Source organism: Paroedura picta, chromosome 5 (assembly GCF_049243985.1).
Source record: "Paroedura picta isolate Pp20150507F chromosome 5, Ppicta_v3.0, whole genome shotgun sequence".
Taxonomy (NCBI): Eukaryota; Metazoa; Chordata; class Lepidosauria; order Squamata; family Gekkonidae; genus Paroedura; species Paroedura picta.
In genome coordinates, this window is record NC_135373.1 from 98,221,803 (window position 1) to 98,248,705 (window position 26,903).

A 26,903-nucleotide genomic window follows, 5' to 3' on the forward strand; every position below is an offset into this window, starting at 1 on the left:
GTGGGGAGAGGAAGGGAAGACGATTGTAAGTCGTGTTGAGACTCCAAGTAGTGAAAAGCAGGGTATAAAAACTAACTCTTCTCCAACAGTTCCATATGTTAACTCGGACCCAATGAAGAATTTATAGAAGACTGATGAAACAACTGACCAAATAAAGTAACGCACCATTTGTTCAAATGACACTCTGTTTAATCAGACAACAGAACACAATAGAAAGTTAAGTCTACTAACAAATCACTGGCATATGTCATTTTTTTCCTTAGGGCTAGACAGTTAACAAAGAACTTCAATAGGATTCTTTCGTGGGCTGGAGCTATCAGGAGGATCTAGGCTTCATTCATTCCTTCATGCTTGCAGATCTTGCTCTAAATTACCTTACAATAATCTACCAGTGTGCCCACGAAGGGTCTAGATTTCCAAAATGCTTGAGTATATCTTGATATGCACAATGAAAATGTGGAACTTACAGAGACCACAAGAGGATTCTACTGATACGTTCTAAATTGGCACTCTTTACCTCTCTTTATGGCCTCTTGCCCCTGTATTATCATACAGATCCATGCGTAGCATCAAAGACAGAAAAAAGGACAACCAAAATATTACCTTTCTAACATCACAATGTCGGCACTGCATAATGGTTGTAACACCAGTCATCCAAGAGACTGTTGTTTAGTCAGTTAAGTGTTGATGTTGGGGGGGGGGGAGAGATGGGAATAGAAAATAAGCATTTTCCTGGCTGCTGCAAAAGACTATGAACACCTGGAGATCCCATTGTTGGTTCCTGAAAGGCAAAGGTCTGTCCTGACAGTGGGTGCATGCAGATCACTGCTTTCCCCCACAATGGACTGCACTGACAGTAATCTTATATTGAGTATAACATAAACAGGACATTCTCTAGACTTGCTCAGTTTAGCATGAGAATAAGTTTCTAAATCTGATCTTATTACATTGCAAGTAAAGTAGCAAACAATTTTTTTTTGGGGGGGGGGTAATTTTTAGAGCAGGCAAGAAACCCATCAAGACTTCTCCCATTTGGGATGCCCAGGTCAGTCCAATCCAGACTTCTTTCATCAAAGAGAACAATTTCCATTCCCCAAATGCACTGCTGCCATATAGAATGGAAACAAAACATAGGCATGCAGTGCTAATTAGAGTTACAGCAAAAGGAAAAGTATGAGTGTCAGTGCCCTGTATATCTTACTGTGGGGAGAAGTTGGCTTTTGGTTATGATCATATCACTTCTTGCTTGTTTGTGCCAAAAGGACAGTGGCTTAAATAGATGGGTACTGCAACTTTGAAGATAAATCTTGCATTAGGACTGTGAATAAACTAGCGAGCATGTTGCAGCCAGTAAGTGGAGACTGACCTGCTTTAAACTGTTCCATATTACAGCATGGTGAGCTGTTTGTGTGTTGCAGTTCACAAAATGGATGGACTGCTTTTCTCCACAATGTACATTGCTTGAAAAAAGCTCTGTAGTGACATGGAGGGAAACAACGCTGGTCCCCTTAATAGCTGGTTGACAGATTGCACCCAAAGGGTTTGTCTCTTGTGGCTCTTCCCTGCATACCCAGGGAATTGCTGATCGCCACTGTGGGATGGGGGATGAATTTCCTCCAGGCTAGGCTGGATTCTGGAGATTGGGGGTGGGATCACTAGGACATGAAATTGGGGTCACTATGGGTAGGCAGGTAGTTGTGAATTCCTGCATTGTGCAGGGGGTTGGACTAGATGACCCTGGAGGCACCTTCCAACTATGATTCTGTGAAATCATGGGGCACAAACAATTCACCCTATGGAGGTTGCCATCTAGGGACGTGACAAATGCACCTTACTTTAATGGCCATCCTCATCAGGAGAGAGACAGTGCAATCCTTTTGCTTCTACAGGACCTCTCAATAGTTTTCAGTAGCACCAGCCATAATATCCTGGATTGGCTAACTGAAATGAGGTTTCAGGGACAAAACACTTTGGTGATTCCATTCCTGCTGGCTCACAGCTTCCAAAAGGTGGTGCTGTTGGACTGTTGCTCAACTACACTGCACTAGGGTAAGCTTTCTCAACTTTTTTTTACCATTGAGAAATCCCTGAAACATTCTTCGGCCTTTGAGAAGCCCCAGAAATGGCTTCTCATTTGGGACTATGGTTGGGAAGCATGGCTGTGTATACGCCCACCCAGGACCCCTTCCCACCGTCTCCACGCCCATCATTGAGCATGGGGGGGGGTGTTTCCCAACATGACCATATATGGTCATATCACCCAGTAAACGTTTTAACAAATTAAAAAAATATATTTAAATATATTTAAAATTAACTTCTACCCATTCAGGAAACCCTTCCACGGCCATCAAGAAACTCCAGGGTTTCATGAAACCTGGGTGTAAACTGCACGGAGCTTTTATTCCAACCCCAGATCGATTCAGTCCCAGCCCTCTACACAGAATGCGATTTCCGTTTGGATTTTGGGCAATTTAAATTTTCCTTCTGCAGCAAGAAGGATTGATCCAGAGTGACCCAACCTTTATTGTGCGATATCTTGGAGTGCTTTTAATGCTCAATATATTTTAAAATCTGGATTAGGAAACCAAGCTCCATGGTAGAGAACGTCTGATAGGCCACACCTGGTCATGTGACAAGCTTGCCTTAAAGGAGAAGCCCCTAATTTCTGTCGGTCCTGCATTTTTCCTCCCTCCTGGCTCTTCTCCCCCCCCCCCTTCAAGAAAAGAAAGAAAGTGGCTTGGCTCCCCCACCCCTTCTGAACTACCCTAATCACGTGCAGAAGACTTTCCTGTTTCAATGGGGGGGGGGGAGGAAGACCAGAGTTCAAAGCGATCTGAATTCAACAGGATTGACAATGGAATAAAGAAAGTAAGTGCAGACTCTGCCCTGGTTAAGAAAGTGTGCGCTAGGGAGTCCTGCAAACTTCCGTGCTGTGCCCCAAACCATTTGCCTATAATTGCTGGGAGAGGCTGCATTGTGATTTGGGAGTAAGCATCATAATGCCAGTGACGCAGTATTTTACTGCTCCTTTTCAGCCGAGCCTGAAGATATAGCCAATATTCTGAACAGGTGTATGGAGGCAGCAATGACAGGACTGAGGTGCTGATGCCTGATAATATGGCTAATAGGGGAGTAGTGATACAATTTATTCTGGAATGGGGATGCACTCCTCAAGAGTTGACCACTTGATAATGCCATTAGATAACATGCCTCAAAACTGATGTTCCAGGTTGCTCTGTGGCATATAGCATCTTTAACCAACTTCAATTAGTGCAGTGGTTATAGCCTTCCTTCAGCAGCAAGATCTGACCATAGCTATCCATGATCTGCTCTCATCTAGGTTAAGGGGGCTCCAGTACAGGCTGCCTTGGAGTTGCAATTAGACACTTTACTTGGTTCAAAGTGCAGCAACAAGATTGTAGTTGATGTCGATTTCAAGGAACACATCTCTTCAGCCTTGAGCGCTCCACTGCTTGCCTATTCATTTCACTCTGTCCTTAGCAGCCATGTGCCCAGCACTAGTGGAGGGAGATTCTTTTCCCAGGAATTTGGGGCTTAATATTGAAAGTGGTTGATTATAACTCTTTTAACTTAATCTTTAAAAAAATCAGTATGTTTTATTGCTGACTGTTGTTCTGCTTTATCGTTTAGAATTTCTTTGGCTTCTTGGCAATAGCAATTGTTATAATTTAGTTTGATGTTATTAAATGGTTAGTGTACCAGACTAGGACTGGGGAGACCGATCTTCGAAGCCCCAGCTCACTGGGTATTCTTGGGCCAACCACAGTCAGCCTAGCCTTCCATAGAGGAAATGTAGAGCAGGGAAAACCATATACACCACCTCCACTCTCAATTCCTTGGAGGAAGAATGGGATAAAAAGTGTAGCATTATAATGTTAGTTCTGTGCTGTGGCTTTATGCTGTAGCTTCATTGTTAATTTTTGCTACTGTTAATTTTTTAAAATTTATTTTAAAAACAAAATCTTCAAAAACTGCCTTGAATATGTTTTAGCAGGCTATGAAATTGTTTTAAATACATTTTAAAAGTAGTTGCTCTCTTGTGGAGAACAGCTTCTTGTATAAGTCTTCTCACATTGATTGAAAAGGGCTTACCTTGCCAGTTTGTAAACTGACACAGAATACACAATGGAGGTTTCTTTGTGACTCCCTGGCTCTATGGAATGTCCTACCTGCAGAGGCATTCCCCTGGCCAGATTAGATTAGGACATTATGGAAAGCGTTCTTTTATACTTTCTTTTTTAAGAATCTGTGTATTGACGTCAGACTTTTTCCTGTTGTTTACAACTGTGTATACCTTATGCAATTGTTAAGCTACCTTGGTTCCAACTAGAGATAGACTGGGAGTAATTTTTAAATAAATAACTATTGGGCAGAAGGGAATATTGAAGATATATCTATGTGCTGACATCTGAAAATGATCAAAGGCTGCTTATTCTTCTGAAAGATGGGGCAAAACTGATCTATATTTATGGCACTTTGGGAGGCAGTGTGAAACCGTGATGACAGAGGAGGGTTAATATGGAACCCATACAGTGTAATGCTGACCTCTTGACCATTGGAAGTTCTACCCTCATCCTAAACCTTCAGCAGGGACCACCGACACACTGTAGTATCTCTTCTCCATAGCCATGAGGGCCAGGCACTTGTTCTTTGTTTTAAAAAATACATGCTGGAATTTTGAGGACCAGCATGGAGCTGCCAGATTCCATTTTGGGATGTTAGCAACTGGCAGGTATCTGGATCAAGAGACCCAGGCCCTGAAAAATCTATAATGAGCACAGATCAGGGCAAGGAAGCCACCCAATGGAATCAAAAAAGAACATGCCCTTGCTAGTTATACTGGTCCTTCAAAGATTCTTTATGTTGATTTACACATTCTGGGGAATATTCCCAGCATAAGAGGACCTTTGCTTAGCAGAGAGTTCCCCTTCCATAGCCAAGGGATCAGCTGGAAGAAAGGCACAAGTGAGCCATGTTGCGCTTTTGCTGTTTTCAGTGAATGCAGCAATCCAAAGAGGATTGTTGTGATCATGAGTCTGTTAAAACATCTTGAATGCAAAATAACAAGAACGATCAATACAACGGAAGCATAACAGCGATTTAGGAGTGGCTTTTATACCCATGTCAAAAAAATTATTTGCATCATGATTGAAAAGAGATTCGTTTTTGAAAAATGCTGTCCCCCATCAAGAACTGTACTACTTCTGAATTAATTCTCAATTCTACTTTTCTCTCTACAAATGTACCTCCTTCCAAAGGAAACGAAATAACCCAAAGCCTGTCCATCTTCCCTATTCTGACACCTTGATTCTCTGTGAATTTAACTTGGTAATAAGTCCCTCTCCTTGATTTTACTGGAACTTACTTCCAAATGTTAGTTTTTCCTGCTTCCACACCAAGAAGTAGGCCTATAGAACAAGCCACCCAACACAACTGCATAGCAGCCCAATCTCTTCCAGCCCTATGTAACTCACGTCCAAAGTATGGCTCTGTAGTTCCTGTAGTGCGTTCAACATCTTTACACCAGTCTCACTTTTCCCTTGTAGACATTCCAAGTGACCCCAGAGATCAAATCACTTCCTTTCAATATTTCCCACAATCATGATGCCCAGTCGAAAATCTTGGAACATGTGACAACGGAAGACTAGTGTCTGCTGTGCAAAATACAAAATTCATATAATAAAAAACAGAACCAAATTGGGACATTTGGGGAAAGCTGGGGGCTGTGCTCCCGGTTCTTTCCTCATATGCACAACATAAAGGATATTTATTCCACATGCTTCAAAGAGAGGCCTGAATTCAAACCAAGGGTAAGGGTGGTATGGTGATTATAATTCAGAAACAGCAGAAGATAGCAAACCAGGATGGCTCATTCACAGATTGCTTTCGTGATTTTCTTCTATCTCTACGGTCACTGGCGGAAGCCCCCCATTGTCATTCAGTCGTTTAGCCCTGTAGGTTTCGTAGTGGATGTTGTGTGTTACCTCCTTTAGGTCTTGAAGGTGGGTCCTGAAGAATATATGTGAAAAGAGAAAGAAGAAACTTCACTATGGAAGTCATGTCATGTTCAAGTAGATATTTGCATTAAAGGACAACTACTACCCAACAGTGGTAGTTGGCCATTTTACCGCATTTTCATTTATTCATATGTTTTTCTCTCAAGGTTGCAGGTTTCCCCTCTGTTTTGAAATCCCAACAACTGGCATTCTGAAAAAGGAGGCTCCATTTAGGTAGCAGGGCATCCTCCATAAATGTAACCTTTTAAATTTACTTTTTATTGTCTGTGATCATAACCATATCTTATGGCAGTGGGTTCCAGAAGTGTATGCCCCAAGCAAATTCGTGAAAACAGTAAATCAGATTCACTGATGCACAAACAGTGCAATCCTTAACAGAGTTATACCCCTTTAAACCCATTGACTTCAATTGATGTAGAAGGATGTAACTGTGTAGGAGAGCATTGTGAATTCTGGTGTTGCGAAGCAAGGAGAAAAAACTTTCCATCAACTTTCTCTGCACAATTCATATTTTAATCAACTTTTCATGCCCTCCCTTTGGCTGTCATTTTTACTAAAAATTAAACATTGCTGAATATTTTATCCTTTTCAGACCAGTATGGTGTGCAAACCACTTAATCATTTTAACTGCTATTTTAGAACATTTTCACAGCTCAATAATATCTTTTATGCTACACCAAATCTATATGCAGTATTTGTGCAACTGTACCATAGATAGATATAATAACAAAATTATGCAGGTTGCTTTATTTTTCATTTTTTCCTAATACTTGCCCTTTTCACTGTCACTGGACTAATAAACTGATCCCTGTAGTGCATATGTGTTACATTAACTTAGGAAGTTTGACCCTCACATGTAATTACATTAATCTTATCTACCAGTTTCCCCTGATTTTTACCAAGTTTGGAAAGTTGCATAACATTGTCTTCCTAAATACATTGGTGTTATTCAAAAATACACAAATAGCTATTTTGCTCATTCTTGATTCCAAATTATTAATATTAAATAGCATTAGTCCTAATATAGACTGTAGGGGGCTCGCAATTTATTTCATTCAATTGGGAGTACTTTCTAAAGGTGATATGCATTTAACTAAGCACAAAAAAAGTTCTTGTAATGATTTCTAGTCTTTTAATATCTGATATTTTAACCTATCATTCTATTCTTGATATTCATTGTCCATAAAGATGTTGCCTTTGGTAAATAATTATGTTTCAAACAGACTGTCTTCTATAAGAAAGATCATCATTTGGATAAATGATTTCTGTACAATATGCAAATGTATGCTCTCTGTTTGATTTACCTCTAAGGTAGATGGAAAAGCAAATGAAGGATATTCTACTCAGAAACCTACTGAAGTATATTCAATGAGGCTTACTCCCAGTAAAGTGTTCTTAGGATTAAACTGTAACTTCACTGGACCAATAATGCAATAGGTCACTTATAGAACCATTCTTCACAGAGTTATATCCTTCTGAATCTATTGTCTTAAGTTGACAGAAGGATGTAACTTTACTTAGGGCAGCAGTGTTATAATGTTAGATTGGAACACCTCTGATGTCAATTCTGTTTTAGATCTTATTATTATTGTTATTGTTGTTGTTATTATTATCATTATTTTATTAATATTATTTCGATTTATTTCCCGCCACTCCCAAATGGCTCGTGGCGGCTTACAGTGTCTTAAAACCCCATTAAGAGTCCCATTAAAAGACTTTAAAATGTCACAACATGGCGGCACAATAATAAGATCCCCTTCCTACCCCCCTTCCTTAAAAAGGCAGGGTAGAGGAGAAGGAGGTCAACGATGTTCAAGAAGAAGCCCAGGGGAGAGCAGTCGATGTACCCCAGCAGCCCCAGCCTCAACCATAGACCTGGCGGAAGAGCTCCGTCTTGCAGGCCCTGCAGAACGTTGAAAGGTCCCAAAGGGCCCACAGCTCTCCCGGGAGCTCATTCCACCAGGTGGGGGCCAGGACCGAAAAGGCCCTGGCCCTGGTCGAGGCTAGGCTTGCTTCCCTAGGGCCGGGAACGACCAGAAGATTCTCACTCGCAGAGCGCAGATTAATTTTTCTTCATCTCAGTAGGCAATATTCTTTACTTCAGAACAAACAGACTTACCTAATGACAAAATCACGAAGTAGGGCAAATTCACAGTGATTGAGATTTTCCACTGTAAAGTAAGCAAAATATGTTAATCATGTTTGAATGTGGAATAAGACGTGAAAGAAATCCATCTAGCCCATCCCCTGTCTCAATCAGCATTGATGAAAGTAGGTATAATCTTTTTCTAGAACACCTATATAGTCGGATTGGTATTCTCTGATGGTTTTATTTTTTTCTTCAAAACTCCATTATATTTTGCTTATACTTCCTAGAAATTCTGATGTACTACCAAGCTCCTCAGCTGGCTGTCATGTGAAGGGACCAGAATATGCCGCCTATGTTCAGCAATATTTCATTACATTTATTGCATGTGGAAATGCCCTTAAAAATCCCCTCCCCTCCGTTTTTACCTTCTTGTACTTTAGGCTGATATGGTGCTTAACCTCAACATTTAGTATAAATTGTCCTTTTTTCTAATATTCCTTAGAACATGTGAAAACTGTCAACATATTTTACATTTACTTTTGTGATTTGCCTTATACATTATTTTTAAAAACCTCAATACTCTCTTCTGTCTCTTTTCCAATTTGTATGCTGTTTCCAGAAGAAAACAGCATTCCAGTCAAGTTTTTGCCAGTGCAGAGTAGCTCTATCACTTATAACAAATCTTCTGATTATAACAGCAAATAGTATGGTCCTGCTTTGACAAAACATTAGTTCCTAGAATTTCCTGGAATTATTATTATTATTAATCTAATTTATATACTGTTCCTCCCCACAATGGGCTTGGGGTGGTTCACAGCAATAAAAGCACATTCACAATAAAATACAATAATTAAAATGCACATTCACAATAAAATACAATAATTAAAATGCAGTAATAAGATACATTAAAATCAATCCTCCCTCCCAATCTCTCTATTCCCCCTGCCAGCTACCCAGACTGGGGATGGTATAAATAAAATAAATAGATGGGGAGCCAAGGAGAAGGAGGGAGGCCAGTGTAATTTCAAACAGCCCTGGTCTCAACCATGGGCCTGGCAGAAGACTGCTCTTTTATAGGCCCTGTGGAACTTTGACAGCTCCATTAGTGCTCAGATCTCAGCTGGCAACTTGTTCCACCAGGTTGGAGCCAGGTATTGAATATAATTATTAAAATCTCCAAATCCTTTCAGAAGTAGTACAAGCTAACAAGTTACTGTATGCCTACTGTCAAATATATGAAGTTCATTCTTCCTTTTTGTGATGTGATATTTCTTCATATGGTTTTCCATATTTTGCCTGGTCCCTAATATATAAGTAATCCATTCCAATTTTGCACCATTAGCAACTCTGGTAAACACATTCCTTGCTTCATGGAAATCATTAATGTTATCTCTTATCCCTCAATTAAAGGAGGGATAAGAAACAACAATGCCAATGGGACAAAGGCAACAGGAAAGTCTTCTTCCCAGGAACCTTCCTGGTACCATTTTAACATTTGCTGCTGGTATCAATGCTTTTGCCATTTTGCTATCTGCCTCTTACTGGTATTTATAAGTGAGACTCAAAAATAAAACAGCCACCGTTTACCTTCAATGACTCCCCAGGGTGTTTTCCTGCCCAGGACCCTTTTCCCATTCACTTGATATTCCTTGTCACTGCCCACCACTGCAAATGGCATACTTTCCTGCTGAGATCAGATAAATAGAGTTTAAATTAAGCTTGATCTTCCGTGCAACAGGTATTCCCACCTGGAAAGCTTCTTTCTGTCCTGATCATCACCACTGTCTCTTACTATATATTTATTTGCAGACCATGCTACAATTGCTAGCCAAAATATACCCATGTTCTCTTTAGGTCTTTCATATTCCTTTATCTCACTGAAATATTTTCATATTTTCTGTGCATTTTGTAGCTACCTGAAGGAACTCTCTTTGTTACATTAATACTTGCTTTATTTGGCCAGTTGCTTTCCAACTATGCACAAAATTCTCATATAAGGATTGAGAGACAAACCAAAAGTCATTTGAAGACATCAACTGTATTTAACACAGTGAGCTTGTTTACTTTACAGTTGTAATGTGGACTAGTTCCAAATGAAGTTGACTTAATAATGTACAGCTGGCCAAGAGTGTCCATGCTGAAAACTTCTGTAAATCCATTGTAAAGTGGAATTCAGTTAAAGATGTTTCAAGAGAAATGAATTTCCCTATGAGAATCTGTAAAATGCAAACGTGTGTAGACAGGAAGCCATATAAACTCTTGATTCAGCTACCAAAACATAAAGTCTAAATTTTCAGCTGAAGAACTGCTAAAAATAAATGCTTAGGAGCTGTATTCATAATAACTCATAACTTACTTCATATACAACTCTGTCCAGGTGAAGCAAAAAGTATGTACTTCATACTAATGCTTCCACTTTTTGCAGAATTGAACTCTCTTCAACAGTCAATCACAATCATGAGCATCCTACCCTAATTTTGTCATTTTCTGTCTTATCCTCAAGGTCTTCATCAAACTCTTTCTGGGGATAAAATTCAATTCCATGGACTTCTAGTTCTTTGCGGACCTGGATAGGAAAAACATTTCAAAATAAAAAGATACATGCAGAGAGAGTGTTCCTGTCACACAACACCAAAGTTTGTTTTTCCAGAAATAAGGAGACACTTACCCTCTGTTTGAACTCAATCTTCTCCTCCATAGTCATGGTGTCTGCTTTGGCAATAACTGGAATGATGTTTACTACTTTGCTCAAGTGCTTCATAAACTCTAGATCCAAGGGTCGCAAGCTATAGCCCAGGAGGAAGAATAAAGATAAAGGTAAAGGTGCAAGCACCGAGTCATGACTGACCCTTGGGGTGACGCCCTCTAGCATTTTCTTGGCTGACTCAATACAGGGTGGTTTGCCATTCCCTTCCCCAGTCATTACCATTTTACCCCCCAGCAAGCTGGGTACTCATTTTACCAACCTCAGAAGGATGGAAGGCTGAGTCAACCTTGAGCTGGCTGCTGGGATTGAACTCCCAGCCTCGTGATCAGAGCTTCAGACAGCATGTCGGCTGCCTTACAAGCAATCAACTGGACCCCCACAATGGGAGGGAAAGAAATAAAGAAGTAATAGGGAGACTGTAAAATCAACTACCAGAGGGGATAAGAAAGCATGTAGGAATACTGGTTGCCATACTACAATGTAGGAAAAGCACACAAGTGTTTGTTTTGCCAAGTGTACACTTGTTGGAAATCTATATCCTGTGGCAGGTTCCCACAAAGTGTACAGCTGGCATAGTAGTTTTTCTCTCATGACAAGCGACACGAGCTCACACAAATTCTTTCTTTTCTGAAACTCTGTACTCTAGGGCTGCCAGGCTGCAGCTAGCAACTACTGGGAGGAATTGGGGGCATTTCACTGCTGAAGCACCGGCAGGAGGGAATGGGGGTGGGAAAACAGCTTCGTGTAGTGGTTAAGAGTGGCAGCCTCTAATCTGTAGAACCATGTTTGATTCCCCACTCCTCTACATGTAGCCAGCAGGGTGACCCTGGGTCGCTCGGTTCTCTCAGAGCTCTATCAGCCTCACAGGGTGTCTGTTGTGGGGAGAGGAAGATAAGGTGATTGTAAGCAGCTGTGAGACTCCTTCAAGTAGTAAAAAGCAAGCACAAACCAACAGCTCCTCTTGTCATCACATGTTGGCATCATGCTGGCAAGCTGATATCATTTTCTGTAACAACCAGAAGTGATGTCATTAAATACTGTAGAATTTACAAAAACTATGGTTTTACCATAGAGGTTTGGTAAATTCTGCAGCGTCTACAATGATACTCCTAGTTTTTACTGGAAGGGGTGTCAGTGACTCAGCATGATGGCAACATGTATTCCACCACCACCACCACCACCCTTTTCCTCCTACCAGTATCTCAACAGCAGGATGCCTGGAGGTCTCTCACTATAATAGGTGGACAGGCATCCCTGGTATGTACCCATATATGAAGAACATTATGTGTAAAATAGCCTGAACAATATGCCACTATAGCAACTTCCTTCCATGAATGAAAGTGGGAAGGAATGAGCAGGCACTAACCACTATCAAAATAACACAGAACTCTAGAACACAAGTTTAACTCATATTTATCCCTAAGCTTAGAAGGTTTCTGGATGGGCGTGCAATTTATTATGCTTCTTGTACTCATACTGGGTCATTTTTGCACTTTGTTCTGAGGCAGGCTTTGCTACCTGTACTAGTGCTTAGGTCCCCTGGTCTGCCATGCAACTTACTGGGTGATTTATGTGCACTGCACATGGCTACCAAGCGGCTGGTGAGCATCATGCATCTATGATTCTTTTCTCAACTAGCTCAGCAGTGCTGCCCCCATCAGACTATCATACTCTAGGTCTACGGAGAGATACATACGAGTGACCTGTGGGAGAGATAAAGTAGATGCAACAGTGGACTCTTGTGTCCGGGATTCGTTTCTTTCTTGCAATATTCACTTCCTCCTTCAGAAATTTCTCATATTGCTCATTGATGTATTTCTCAATGGGCTCCCAGCTAAGAGACCAAGGAAGGAAGAAAGAGAGGAGAAAAAGAAGCAGATAAAATCTAGGAGATTCTGCAGGGGACAGTTGTGCTGGTACTGGTGTGTTAGGGCTGCCAACCTCCAGATAGGGCCTGGAGATCCTCCAGAATTACAACTGACCTCCAGGCAGCGTAGATCAGATTCCCAGGGGGAAAGGGCTGCTTTGGTGGGTGGACTCTGTGGCATTATACACTGCTGAGGCCCCTTCTCAAACTACGGCCTCCTGAAGCTCTTCTTCACAAATCTCCAGGAATTTTTCAACCTGGAACTGGCAACCCTAGCAACACGGTATGTCACTCCCAACACAAAAGCAGAAGTGAGGCCATCATGCCATGCCAACACACTTAAGATTGTGCCCAATGTTCCATGACATTTCCTCCAGTTGTGAGGAATAATCCCAGAAAGTCCCCCACTATATTCCCCCTGCACCAATTTGAGTAGTGAGGAAACAGATTAAGGAATTGTTAAAAGACCACTCTTTATTCTGTTCTACTGGATACCACAGATGCTTTAATATGTTCTGTCCTAGTGGATACTGTTAATCACTTCACCGCTCATGGAGATTCACATTCGCAGTTACCATCAGCTCAATAAGCTTTATTTACATCCATCCCTGGCATGAGGCCTGCACCTCAGGGAGGCTGGCAGCTTTCCTGTTTCTTTAGCAGCAGCTATTTCAAGGTGGAAGCCATCTGCCGACCACAGTCCCCACAAAGCAAGCTCCTTGCCCACTTTCCTGAAACCCACAATGAGTGCTACAGGAATGTCAACCTCTAGCTAATGGCTGAAGATTTCTTGAGATTACATCTGATATCCACAGCTCCAGTGGGGGAAAAATGGCCATTTTGGAAGCTTGCCTCTATGGCATTATACTGTGTTAAAGTCCCTGTCCTCCCCAAACCCTATCCCCAGGTTTCACTGCCCAAATATCCAGGTATTTTCCAATTGGAGCTGGCAATCCTACTGAAGGACTGTGTTCAGAAGTAGAGTTGCCAACTCTGGGTTTGGAAATCCCTGGGAATTTGGGGGTGGGACTGGGGAGGGTAGAATTTGAGGAGGAGAGGAACCTCAGCTGGATATAATGCCATACAGTCCATCCTCCAAAGCAGCCATTTTCTCCAGGGGTTCTCTGTATTTTGGAAATGAGCTGTAATTCTGGGAGATCTGCAGATCTCACCTGGAGGTTTGCAACTCTAAAGATAAAAACCGTAGGTGTCATGATTGCCAGCATCCAATTGGGGCCTGGAGATTTTCCAGAATTACAGAGATCAGTTACCCTGGAGAAAACGGCTAATTTGGAGGTTGGATTCAGAGACCTTCTCTTCCCTAAACACCATCCTCCCAAGGTTCCTCCCCCAAATCATCCCAGTTGCTAAACCCAAATATTTTATATGAAGATGAGTTTATTAATTGCATTTATTACCACCCAGTCATAGTACAAAATAAAGTAGTTGAACTGTTTCTGACATGACCTGAGTTTGACATAATCTACATTTTAGGTTGAGCCAGTGAATGCCCAGTGCTTAATAAGAATCCAGGAACTGTAAGACAAATAGATGACAGATTGACTATAAGTGTACAAGTAGGGTATTTGAAAGGACTTGGAAGGCATCTCTTAAAGCTACAAGCATTGTTGTAGGAAGGAGTTAATCCCCTGATTTTTTTTAATACCTGGGACTTCCTTAAATTTGTAAAAAAATTCATCCTTTCTGTCCCTAGCTCCATTTTGCAGGTCTATTGATCCTTTTTGCCCCGTTTGGTTGTATAATTGGTTGAATGGTTGTATAATTTGGAAAATTGACTCATGTTTTTGTGATGTTGAGGGATATATGTGACAAATATCTAATATTTGCAAGGTAGGTAATAACTGCCTCACTGAGGGAGGTGTAAACATGGCTGCTTTGAATGAAACAGTTGTGAGACCCTCTTGAAGGATTCCTTGACCTGAATAATCTAAATCATAACCAACCAGGGTCTAATATTCCATTACTGTTAAAGGGGGCCCTGCAGGGATTCATCTTATTCCCCATGCTATTTAACATTTATATGAAAAATAGATCATTGAGAGATTTGGACTGAGGTATCACCAAGAGCAGATGATACCCATTTCTACTTCTCTTTGAGTCAGGTGGATCTGTGGAAATCCTTAAGATTGGACTTCCACTAAACCAAAACTCAGTCCAAATAAGATTAAGGTATACTTGGTCAGTGAAGAAGCCTACCAAAGATTAAGAATGCCTGGAGAGGATTGTTCTGCCCCTGACTGAGCATGTTCATTGTTTGAGGAGATTTCTAGATCCTGGAACCCTGAGGTTGGAGGCTGAACAGGAGTGTCCTCCTAAATACATGTGTGTCTGAAACATATGTAGTCCTCTTGCCTACCACCTCTTGGCATAGTCACCCAGCTCACTGCCCCTGTGATTCATACTCAAGGTTGCTGTGATCCACTAGAAGATTTCACCTATGGGAACTTCTGGGCTACAGGAACCTTTACTGTTGTTGTTGCTAGGTGCGAAGTCGTGTCTGACCCATCGCGACCCCATGGACAATGATCCTCCAGGCCTTCCTGTCCTCTACCACTCCCCGGAGTCCGTTTAAGCTCACACCAACTGATTCAGTGACTCCATCCAGCCACCTCATTCTCTGTTGTCCCCTTCTTCTTTTGCCCTCGATCACTCCCAGCATTAGGCTCTTCTCCAGGGAGTCCTTCCTTCTCACGAGGTGGGCAAAGTATTTAAGTTTCATTTTCAGGATCTAGCCTTCTAAAGAGCTGTCAGGGCTGATCTCTTCTAGGACTGACCAGTTTGTTAGCCTTGCAGCCCAAGGGACTCAAAAGAGTCTTCTCCAGCACCAAAGTTCAAAAGCCTCAATTCTTTGATGCTCGGCCTTCCTTATGGTCCAACTTTCGCAGCCATACATTGCAACTGGGAATACCGTAGCCTTGACTAAACGCGCTTTTGTTGGCAGGGTGATGTCTTTGCTTTTTAGGATGCTGTCTAGATTTGCCATAGCTTTCCTGCCCAGGAGCAAGCGTCTTTTAATTTCTTTGCTGTAGTCCCCATCTGCACATGCGGTCAAAATGGCATTTTTATATATCATTTTAACCCTCATGCACTGAATATCCTTGATCAGCTCTCAAGTTAACTGTTCATTAATGCCATACTAATATCAACCTTGTAGTGCTAAATAACTGGACTTATGGGGCATATCATGTCTTTTACCATCCTTTGAGAGAGGACCCTTAGCGTAAGACAATTCTGATTCCTGGCTATATTAAGCACATGCAGTTCTGGCCATTGTGCTGATCATTCAGGAGATTTGGGGGGGGGGCAGGTGGAACAGAGAATCAGCGAAAGAAACAAAACACTCACCAGTTTTCATTGTTGATTTGGTCACCAAATCCAGGGGTATCAATAACTGTCAATTTCATTTTGACACCACCTTCTTCAATCACTAGGGGAGAAATGTTGCCATTATCAAAGACTCTTTTGTATGAAGCCCTTTCCCATCATTAAGCAGAAAAGGAAAACTCCCCTCCCGAATTAGAAGTCCCTGTGGCTCTTCTAGAAATAGTTATTCTTGTCCAGGGCAGAAATCACTTGTGTTTTATGAATATTGGAATGTAAGTATAAATCAAGCTTCCTGCATGACTATCAATTAAAAAAAAAAACTTATACAAGCATATTTAACACTCTGTTTTTTCATGTGTATATCATCTGCAGAGAGATGGTCAGAAAACACTTTCATGACAAATGTAAATTTGGCCTAAGACTTTATAGAATGGTCAATGTTGGATCCTTCACAAATGTTTAGGAGCATGAAACAATTTCCATCTTATTATGTCCTATAGATTCATGGCACTTCATCATCACTATATAAGTGAGTCTTCGGTTTTTAGGAAATATGTTATGTACCTGGGGGGGGGGCCGAGAAGGAGCAAATAATCTATAGGGAAAGGCCAAGGCGCAGGGCAGGGCCGAGCTCTAATGTGGCAAGTAGTGTGATCTTGGTTGAGGGGGGGGGAGAATTAGGTGCTGTGACCATCTTCCCTTCCCTATTCTGAGGCTTCGGGAGATCTGCCAGCAAGACAGCTGGGTGAATGAGTGCAGCTGGAGAGGGAGGAACCTCACAAAGCAGTCCACCACAGACTGCTATTTGAAGGCATGGTATGCAGTGCTCTTTCATGCAGTTCCTGTTACCTCCTTGCTGTGAGAGTCACACTGTGCAGATCTCACTGTTACTCATGGACCCTGGAGGGAGTGGTTTAAGAGCCTAATTTTATGCCCATAGGCATTGGTACAGTATTTGAGGACCTAGAAGGAAATTCAAACAACATGGATTGAGAATTACTGTCTTAAAACCTACCATGTCCAATTGCCTTGATTTCAACTGTTTTGGGGATCTTCTCTTCACGGCTCCAACCTGAAGATTTGCGGCTCACTTGAGATTTGAACAGAGTGTTCACGAGTGTTGATTTTCCCAGTCCACTTTGGCCTGGAAGGAGAAATGTATAGAATTGGCCACATCCTTTCTGTGGTGAGTCAGGAGAATCATTTATATCCTGATGGCTGGAAAGACATAAGGCACTGAGCTCATCAGGATTATGATTTTCTTTATTCCTCCCCCAACAATACACAGCTAGGTGTGCAAGCAAGGTCTGGAGAGATGCAGGGACATTTGTTTCCAGAGACACCCTTGTGAAGTATTCCCAATAATCCAAAACAATCAAGGACTTGTGTGACCTTGCTTTTCTTCTTAAAGACGATAAACCTTGGGCAAGTTTTCCCTGAGATGGTAAACCAATAACTGGACTGAACTGCTTCAGACTGCAGGTGGGAGTATGTGTCTAAACATTCCTGCACACACAGACACAAAACATATGTTCCCTATATACAAAAACACAATCCTAGCAGGGCAATGGTGAAGGTAGAACATTTCTTCCTGTCTTTCTTCTTTTCTGTGTGGAAAGGCTTTATCTATAGACTGATGCAGCCCAGACAGTTCCAACATCTCTGTGAGAACTAGCCCTATGAGTTGCACACAAGCACTAAAGCCTGGAACAGAAATCTTGACATTAATCCAGTTTCAACTCTGTATCCAGTCCTGGCATCCTGACCTTATTTTTCCCCACACACATATGACACCCAAAATGGCACTGTTGTCAGACTCTGGTTTTATAGCTGAACCTTGCTGCACAAGTCCCTTGGCCCTGACTCCTTCCTACCTACAACCATAATGTTGAAGTCAAATCCAGTTTTCATAGTCTTCTTGCGCATTTGCTCTATGATGGTATCAATCCCAATGTAGCCCAGCAGGTTAGAGTTAATACCAACGGGTTTCATTGGCACCACTGGTTTTGGCCGGGGCTCTGGCACCAGCTCAGACATGGCTGTTTCAGGCTTAATATCTGCTGGACCTACAAGAGTAGGAGAGAAATAAACAATTAACACAAGCAGTTCAACCACAGTTCTGTGAGCTGAAATTTTAAATCGCTCCACTGCTGTTTCAGTTTACACTGAAAAAGGGGGGAAGTAGTGACAAATTAAGACAAATTCTCTTTTTTGCAATGCTCTTTCTCCCAAGGCCAGTTTAAAACATACTGAGTCCCTCAGCCAGACTCAGTTCTGAGTCTGGGGGCACCTTTGGAATTCTGACACAGGTTGATGGACACAATCACAAAATGGCTGCCACAGGAGGCAGAGCCTACCCCCAAAAAAATTTCAGAAGGAGATGGTGCATAACGCTAGTAGTAAATCTTCAACATTTTACACAGACACTCTGTTTAACAGAGTATATATATTTTTAAATGATCATATAGTTCTAAAATATTTTCTTGCATATACACAGTTTACTTTCAGTGGCAGCTGCTGCCACAGCAATATTTTTGGAAATCTGCACAGCCAATCAGATCTCCGAGTGCCAATCCTGGGCAAAAGCCTCATCTGGCCCCTCCTACTTTCTAAAAATACTTGGTAGGCACAAGGAACGATGGCACACAAGGATAACTCATTGGGACCATTGCCCTAAGCTGTGTCAAGTTTCAGAGGCCCCAGAGCATTATAAAAATGTGTATCAAATAGGCTTGTCAACCTCTAGGTGGTAGCTGGAGATCTCCTGAGATTACAAGTCATCACCAAGCAACAGTGATCAATTCACTTGGAGTAAATGGCAGCTTTGGAAGGTGGACTCTATGGCATTAAACCCAAGTCGCTCCCCTTCCCAAACCTTGCCATCCTCAGGCTCCACCCCCAAAATCTCCAGATATTTCCCAACATGGAGCTGGCAACCCTGGTAACAAACAACTTGAAAATACTATTGTTGGAGACAGGATGTGCTGCATGGAATAGTTGCTTCATAATAGAGTAAGTTTGAATTGTCAAGTAATTAAAAGCATGCTGTTATCAGAACAGCTGAAATGGAACTTTGCAAATCTTGATAACAACATTCAGTTGACTGTAAGAACACACCCATTGGACCTGATGTTTGAGATAGATGTGTGGCCTGAAAATGGCCTCTCCAATATTATAATAACAAAATCATAAAGGAGTGATGGAATGCCAGCACAGAATGGTAATGAGTTCTTGAACTTCCCTATCTATGAGCTACCGAAGACATTGTTGGTCAAAGCAGTGGTCTTGAAATTGTTCCTGAAAATAAACTGGAAGCCAGTGGAGAGCTTTTATCACTGACAAAATATCTAGAGATATAGATTAATCTCTGTAATTATTCAGGATGATTTCAGGCGGCAATTTAGTAGCTATCAGACTAGGGTTGCCAACTTCTAGCGGAAAATTCCTGGAGTTTGGGATGTAGTGCCTGGGGAGGGCAGGATTTGGGCAGTGGAGGGAAACTTGTCTGAGTTGTTTCTGTAGTCCATATGCTAGACATCAGTTGACATTAATTTACCATTGAGGTGGCTGGAAGATAATAGGTAAAGGTAAAGGTATCCCCTGTGCAAGCACCGAGTCATGTCTGACCCTTGTGGTGACGCCCTCTAGCGTTTTCATGGCAGACTCAATACGGGGTGGTTTGCCAGTGCCTTCCCCAGTCATTACCGTTTACCCCCCAGCAGCAAGCTGGGTACTCATTTTACCGACCTTGGAAGGATGGAAGGCTGAGTCAACCTTGAGCCGGCTGCTGGGATTGAACTCCCAGCCTCATGGGCAAAACTTTCAGACAGCTGCCTTACCACTCTGCGCCACAAGAGGCTCTTGGAAGATAATAAGACAAATATAAATCCCTTCTTCCTGGTTCAAATGCTCTTCCCGGGAAGTGCTTACAGAGAGATCTGCTGCTACTAGCCAAGAAACCCAGACTATCTGACAAACCTTGCCTAGCAGCCAGCTCCCCAGTTCCTCTTGCTCATGCCTCCTCATTTTCCTTTTCCACTGTATTCTCCACAGTAGCTCAACTGGATTCTGCTCTAGGATAGCCCTGACACATATAGTCATTTATTATTTTTTATTTATTTAAATTTATATTGCTCCCTATCTCCACAGACTCAGGGCAGATTACAACCAGGATAAAATTATATATATAATATTCCAAATACAACAATAGAAATTTGAATTAACTTAAATTACATTTAAAAATGCAATAAAACAAATAATTAAATACAAAAAATGCCCATAGTGCTCTTGTCTCTCATGGGGGGGGGGTATACAGAGTGACCCTCACAAGGAGCTTTAGCTTGGTGGAATTCTCACAGAGAGGTCAGTGGATTCAGCTGTTACTTCAGGACTCAACCATAGGACTGGCAGAACACCTTCAACTTGCAAGCTCTGCGGAACTGTTTAAGGTCTTGCAGGGCTCTGATATAATTTTATATTATTAAGAAATTCAATCATTGTGAACCACTCCTTACAAAACATTGTGGGTGAATTTCATCCTTCATGCTGGTGCCTAGAACACAGCTCTTTGTTCTCCAGCTGTAGCATATCTTGGGTGAACAGATAACCCTTTAAGCTAGAAGAAGACTTATTTTGCATAACTGTTTTGTGCATCAATATAACTGGCCTCCCTATGCTCAAATGGACATATACAGATGGACATATTCAATAACATCTAGCTGCCACAGAAAAACGCCTTAACATTTTATCCCACACACACACACACACACTTTCTGAGAAAGGGAGGTCTGCTCCTCCTATGCTTCAATCAATAGCACCTGTAATATGTTGGTTTTAATAATTTAAATAATTTCAATTGAATTTCATGACTATGTCTTAACCACCCCTGGGAAAAGACAGTATAGAAATATCATTAATAAATAGCCATCTACAATTCTAGTCTATTTTATTTCAGCCATGATTTTTAACTTTGTCTCAAGGAATGCCTGGCCAAATATCTCCCCCTGCCCTAGAGTCAAAGGGGTATAAGGCAGCTCACTGCCACCTTCCATGCCTTCTTCCTTTTCAGTCAAAGGGCATCTTCCCCACTGCCCTGTGAAGCTACCCTAGCATTACAGTATGATTTGGCAGATAAAGAAAAAGTGAGGGGATCAGGGGAGTTCGGGCCTGTGGAAATGTATGTGGCAAAACTGCTGTCACCCTTGCTTTTGCACAGATGTGATGTAGAAAGGGGAGGAATGGGGATCGGGATGGCCGCAGCAGAGTAGGAACAGGGCCTACCTGCTAGTTGCTACTACCACTGAGGAGGGTCACATTTTCAGCACCCTTCTGGAAGCAGCCTTCAGCAAAGCAACGTATGAGCTGCAGGAGGCAACTACAGTGAGTTTCCTCCGTGAAAACCTCGAGTAGGGCCTGGCAAGGATGCGAACTCAACCATCTGGCAACAAATGACTGAACTGAGAGTTTTATGAAACGTATCCGTGCCTTGACATACTTCCAAATGTAAATCAGGGTAGTGCTGGCCATACTGTTAGACAGAGTGAAGCCTCCTGCCTCAAGGGGCTTCTTTGAGGTAAAAAGCCAATTTGATTACGTTTCCAAGAACTGAACAAGAGGAGTCTTCACAAACTGCAAATGTTAGAGAACTTAGAAAAAATTAGGGAGTGAGTCTTCACCGCTGACTGCTGCTGTGAATGGTCTCTGTCCTATATTACATTTGAATTTCACACAATTAAGATTCATCCTGTACTTCTTGAGTTACATGGCCCTTTAACTATGCCATCAGGCATTTCTGATACTATATTTTTGCCTATCCTCACCTGTGACCTGAACACATGGAGCTGCCTTCTATTGATTCACACCATCAGTCAATCATTGTCAGTGACTGGGAGTAGCTCTCCAGAGTCCCAGGCAGATGTTTCAGGGGGTAGCTGTATTGATCTGCAGTAGAACAGCTGGATTCAAGTCCAGAAGCACCTTAGAGACCAACAGGATTTGGGGGGGGGTATCAGCTGAGACTCAAAGTTCCCTTCATCGTATCTGATAAAGGGAACTTTGGCTCTCAAAGCTTATACCCCCAAAATCCTGTTGGTCTCTAAGGTGCTTCTGGACTTGAGTCTAGCTGATCAGGTAGATTCCTTACATATTACTGCTATCTGTTCCCTTTAAACTGGAGGCACCGGGACTGAACTTGTAGCCCCCTGCGTGCAAAGCAGATTCTCTGGGACTGTCACAATCCCCTCCCAGCATGTTTGGATTTTCTGCCCTTGGCACCCAAATAATCTTTTTCTGAAATTAAGTCACTTTTTTAATGAATCAAGCTGCAGCCTATGGGTGAAAATTGCCCTCTAAATGCTAAATTGGTGGTTACAATGTCATTTAGTAGATTATGAGATTTATTATCCATCTGATTGGTCACATTTTTTCATCCCAACCAGCTTCTTAAACCTTCAACCAGAGACCACCCTACAGCCAAATTAAATTCAGTATTTCATTTTATTTATCTGTTTTCACTTTCACAGATTGACATAAAGGGCCCTTTTTCTCTTTGCCTTCCAATTCTTTGTTTGAATATCATCATGGGGAGGGGGGGAGTGGGATGAATGAGTGAGCCTGAAACATTTAACTACACAGATGCCTCCCTTTGTTCACAAACTAATAATATACTGTAATAGGCAAGCAGTCAGTTCTCATTCAATACATCTCAAGTTTTACTGGATGCATCCTGCCATTCAGAGTCAAGTAAGATCCCACTTTAAACTAGTATTAGTGCTCACATTACACCAGTGTCTCAGAATAAAATACATTGAACATCAGATGTGGTAGTTGTGCTGTTGTTATGAAAATAGATTCCAAGTATCTTTTAAATTATTATTTTTTCTTTTTTAAAAGTGTACTAGGAAAATAAAGAGCAATAAAGGACAGATGCTGCTTCTAGAGCTGGGAACCTTTGCTCCAGGACATATTTATAATATTACACAGAAGTATATATTTCAGAAACAGCATCTATATCTTGTTTTACTTTATTTTGAGCCAAAACTCCCCAGACGTCAGACCTCAAATCAGACTTGAAGACCAAGCCTCCATTTTGCAATTGTGAAGACATAATAAAGAAGTACTTCTGAGCATGTGCAGTGTCTTGCCTTCAGAGGAAAATCACAGCCAGAATTCACATTTCTGGAATTTAATATTACATTATTAATATATATATAAAAAAATAATAAAATATGACTTTCAAGCAGGTTGGGATCCTAATTCCAAGGATGGACAGGCACAGTTTGGGGCTATCACAGGTCACGCCTAGCCCGCTTCACAATAGACTCTACAGCAGAGAGATCTATTTCAGCATCTTCCCCAACTATGGTGGGATTGTTTCTCCTCTGGAGTGCATTCATATTCAACACTAAATTGGAACGCTTCACCTGGGACGTGGAAAGCACTTGGCTTGACTCCCTGTATCTGATGAAGAAACTGTGTGCTACAAAAGCTTGCAATTTTTCTTTCAAATAACTAGAACAATCAATCCAAAAATAGCAGCATCTAACATGTGTCAGTCCTATACCCCGTTCTGACAGTTCCCTCCCAGCAACACTTCCCCCTTGTACTGCGCCCATTCATTCTGCCCTCCCATGCTACCCTGCCCCCTTTTCAGTTCACCACCTCCTGTGCCTGCTACCCCTCCCCCACTGAATCACACCCCCTCCTTCTCCTTTACCCCTTAACCTACATGAAACCAGACACAGTGTTCTTGCTGCACACCATCACAACAAAGCGTCGCACAGCCTGAGGCCCACCGACAATGGCATCCATCGCTCTCCTGCCCACTCAGGATTCCCTCCCCACCTCTGCCCTGCTCTGCCTCTCTCCAGAGCTCCTGGATTCATGTCACCAAACGAGAGCAGACTCTGCTCAGCGGCAGGCGAGCCAGTTGCAAAGCAGCTCACGCCCCTGGCCAGCAGCTGGGATTCTTCCTCTCCTTCCACACACGCCTTAGTGTGCAGCCACGGCCGCACAACTGTCCCGCTGCTTCCTTGACAGCAGATGGGAAAGAGGGGCGGGAAACGCCTCTTCCCTCGAGCACAGGCTGCCCTGGCCAGGCTCAGGCACACGCCAGTCTCCATTCCAGATGTCCATGTCCATGAACGGGGTGCTGAGCCCAGAACGGGCGCATTAGCATCCTTCTTGCACCTCTGAGCCGAGGGCAGCCTCCCCCCCCCCCCCGTGAGAGGGCAGACGCATCCGCGCAGACCACTTACCTTTGAACATGAATCTTTCTTTGTCTTTGGATGTGATTCTTCAGGGTGGGTTTCCTCCTTATTCTGCTCTGCCCCAAAGGTTGTCTAATGAGATTCTGGTTCTCCGTCTCTCTGCCCCCCCCCCACCTCTCTCTCTCCCTTTCTCTCCCTTTCTCTCTCTCTCTCTCTCTTCTTTTTCTTCTTCAATGGATATTTCAGATAAGCAGGGATGCTGCTGCCGCCACCGCTGCCATGGTCACATGACCTGAATATTAAACATCCCTGCAAAATCTCCCCCCACTCTGCTTCTTTCTCTCTGTTCCTTCCTAGCATTTAGGGCTATACCATTCAAGCATCTGGGAGACCTTGGCAGGATTGGTGGATCTGAAAATGTATGCTGGCTACTGGAGGGAGGTGTTGTGATCAATAGAAGAAATAAGATGGAGCCAGGAAATGTCCCCTCCCCATCACACAGACACAGTCTTTCTCCCTCGTCTCTCTGCCCTCCTTTCCTCTCTGCTCCCAGGCAGCTTTCATATGCTACTGTCTGCTGAGCATCTCTAGAGACAGCAGCTACTCATTAATGCAAAAGTATTCTTAACTCTTTCATCAGCCCCATTGACTAATAAAGAAGGAAATTATGGGTCTGCAGGTAACTGTTCTAGAATTTGGCCTTTATGCCTCCTTTCAGTCTTATTTGCCCTGGTGAACCTCAGGAGCTGATCTATTAACGCCCGTATGGTCTTTATGGGTGTGACTATGGCTTCACCAGCAGATTTCCATTTAAAATCTTCATTCTGAGTTTTTAGAAACTGCAAGAAGCAATAAAGCACTGTAGGGAAAAGACACAGAGTGTCTGCCAGCAATGGCCAAGGCAAAGAGAAATCTGCCTTTGTGTCAGTGTGCATAGTGTGTACATGGTGTTCTCTCATGTGCCTGTAGGCATCTACATCTGTGTGTGTCTTTCCACATTTATCAGAGCAAGTGCACATGCCTTGGAGAAGTGAGAACTAGAGGAGCATCTCCTTTGGAAGCACTTGCCTTGACGAATATGCAGAGACAGACCGTAGGCAAGATGTAAATTGAAAGCTAAAGCATGAAAACCATGTATAGACTGCATATATGGCAGCAACATACAAGAGACTTGCACTGTAAGTAATTTGACCCCATGCAGTGAAACTCACACTTAGGCAGTCTTCACATATTATGAATTGCACACGAGCTGCTTAACAGAGCTGCTTTCCAAATGCAAAATGGATACTGTCTGAACAAGTAGGATGGCAGTAAAGATTCCCCAAATAGTCTCACTCTAATATTGAATAGACTATGTTCAAAATCATGATGGTAGAGCACCACAAACATTGTGCCTATAGTCTCTACGTAGACAAGTGGAATGCACATAGTGTTGTCAAGAAGAGATCATTTGCATGTGTGTACATGTGGAGGCAATGTGAACAAGGGACATGCAATACAAAAGGGCAAGAGCAGGGCTGGCAGGCATAGTCCCACTCCTCCACAAACAAACACAGGGGTCATTGGCACAGCACTTTAAAAAGAGAGGTTGCACAGGACTTTTGTACAACACATCATTTGGACTATGCCATCATCCCCGGGTTTGTCTTTTGAACAGTAGACAGTACTGGGCAAGAAGGGGTGAATGTCTGGTTCCATAAGCCATCTTGATATAGTCACTAGTTCACCAGATTTTCTCTATGTGGTCCTGTTTACATGATGGATTACAGGTCAATAAACTAGTATGAACAGATGTTAACTGACCAAATTCTGGCAGAGCTTTTGGTAGAGTGACATTCACCAAGAGAAAGAACATGCAATCAGAGTGTTATCTCATGAACCATGAAATCTCAGGCTATCTCCTGCATGTTGCTCCATACTATTCAAAAGAGAAGTGTTTCCTCTCTCACACACACGCATGCACACATGCACACACATCTTGGCAAGCGCTCGTTTTTGGACTTACTTTCAGACATAGCTGTATTTTTCACAGAAGACATTGTGGAATCTGACATGAAAGGATGATTTGGGTCAGGCCACTCCTGTGGAAAAGAACGTAACAGCTTTCTATCTTCAGCTAAGTCCTCAGGTATGTTTATGGCCTCTGGGATGGCACATCTGTCATTGGAAGCAGGGTCCTCCTTGACAGCAATCTCCAGGGATGAATTCATGGGGTCTTTTTCTATTATTAGAGAATGTGGATGACGAGGTGGTGATGGAGAACTAGCAGGAGCCAAGTTTTCCTTAGAATCTGGCATTTCTGTATCTGATGTATGATTTTCACCCTCATGGCAAGGAATGGCCTGTGTATCTACACAGCTTTCAGCTACATTCTGGTGCAAGGTTTGTATTCCATTTGGTGATAGAGGGCTTGGTAGAAGTCCATGTCCTCCCCTCCCTTGTGCTTCTCTTTTTAGGGGCACTTTCTGGAATTCTTTCCTTGTCATAGAGTATGAGAGAAGCTTCCGACCAGATGTAGGGTTATTATTGTTCCGGCGGAAAGTAAATGAGAGAGAGCTTAAATTCTGTGGTGCCAAGCCATTGACTGTGGTCCACTGAAGAGACTGAGATGTAGAAGAAAGAGGACATGATGGGAGGAGTTCATGTCTAC

General features: G+C 42.4%; 1 protein-coding gene across 6 annotated transcripts; it reads right to left on the reverse strand.

The window, feature by feature from the left end:
- Window positions 1–167: 167 nt before the first annotated feature.
- On the reverse strand, window positions 168–26,548 carry SEPTIN3 (septin 3). Of its 6 annotated transcripts, none has more exons than XM_077339341.1 (10): window positions 26,259–26,545; window positions 17,921–18,112; window positions 17,062–17,190; window positions 16,068–16,149; window positions 12,531–12,668; window positions 10,796–10,913; window positions 10,598–10,693; window positions 9,715–9,811; window positions 8,158–8,209; window positions 168–6,030 (listed from the first exon to the last, which is right to left on the reverse strand). In XM_077339341.1, the coding sequence occupies exons 1-10, from the start codon at window positions 26,461–26,463 to the stop codon at window positions 5,895–5,897; spliced, it is 1,245 nt and encodes a 414-aa protein (XP_077195456.1). In that variant the 5' UTR covers window positions 26,464–26,545; the 3' UTR covers window positions 168–5,894. The 6 variants fall into 6 exon arrangements, with proteins under 6 accessions (XP_077195456.1, XP_077195454.1, XP_077195458.1 ...); XM_077339339.1 differs by having other exon boundaries at window positions 9,715–9,814; window positions 26,259–26,541; XM_077339343.1 differs by lacking the exon at window positions 26,259–26,545 and adding an exon at window positions 24,302–24,801 and having other exon boundaries at window positions 9,715–9,814.
- Between the last annotated feature and the right edge of the window lie 355 nt (window positions 26,549–26,903).

Excerpts from the sequence above, each read along its gene's own strand:
- SEPTIN3 (XM_077339339.1), bottom strand. The coding sequence starts at position 26,463 with ATGAATTCATCCCTGGAGATTGCTGTCAAGGAGGACCCTGCTTCCAAT. Across the intron at positions 10,694-10,795 it reads AGATTGAGTTCAAACAGAGG|GTCCGCAAAGAACTAGAAGT; the intron begins GTAAGTGTCTCC and ends TTTCCTATCCAG. Across the intron at positions 6,031-8,157 it reads CTTCGTGATTTTGTCATTAG|GACCCACCTTCAAGACCTAA; the intron begins GTAAGTCTGTTT and ends TATATTCTTCAG.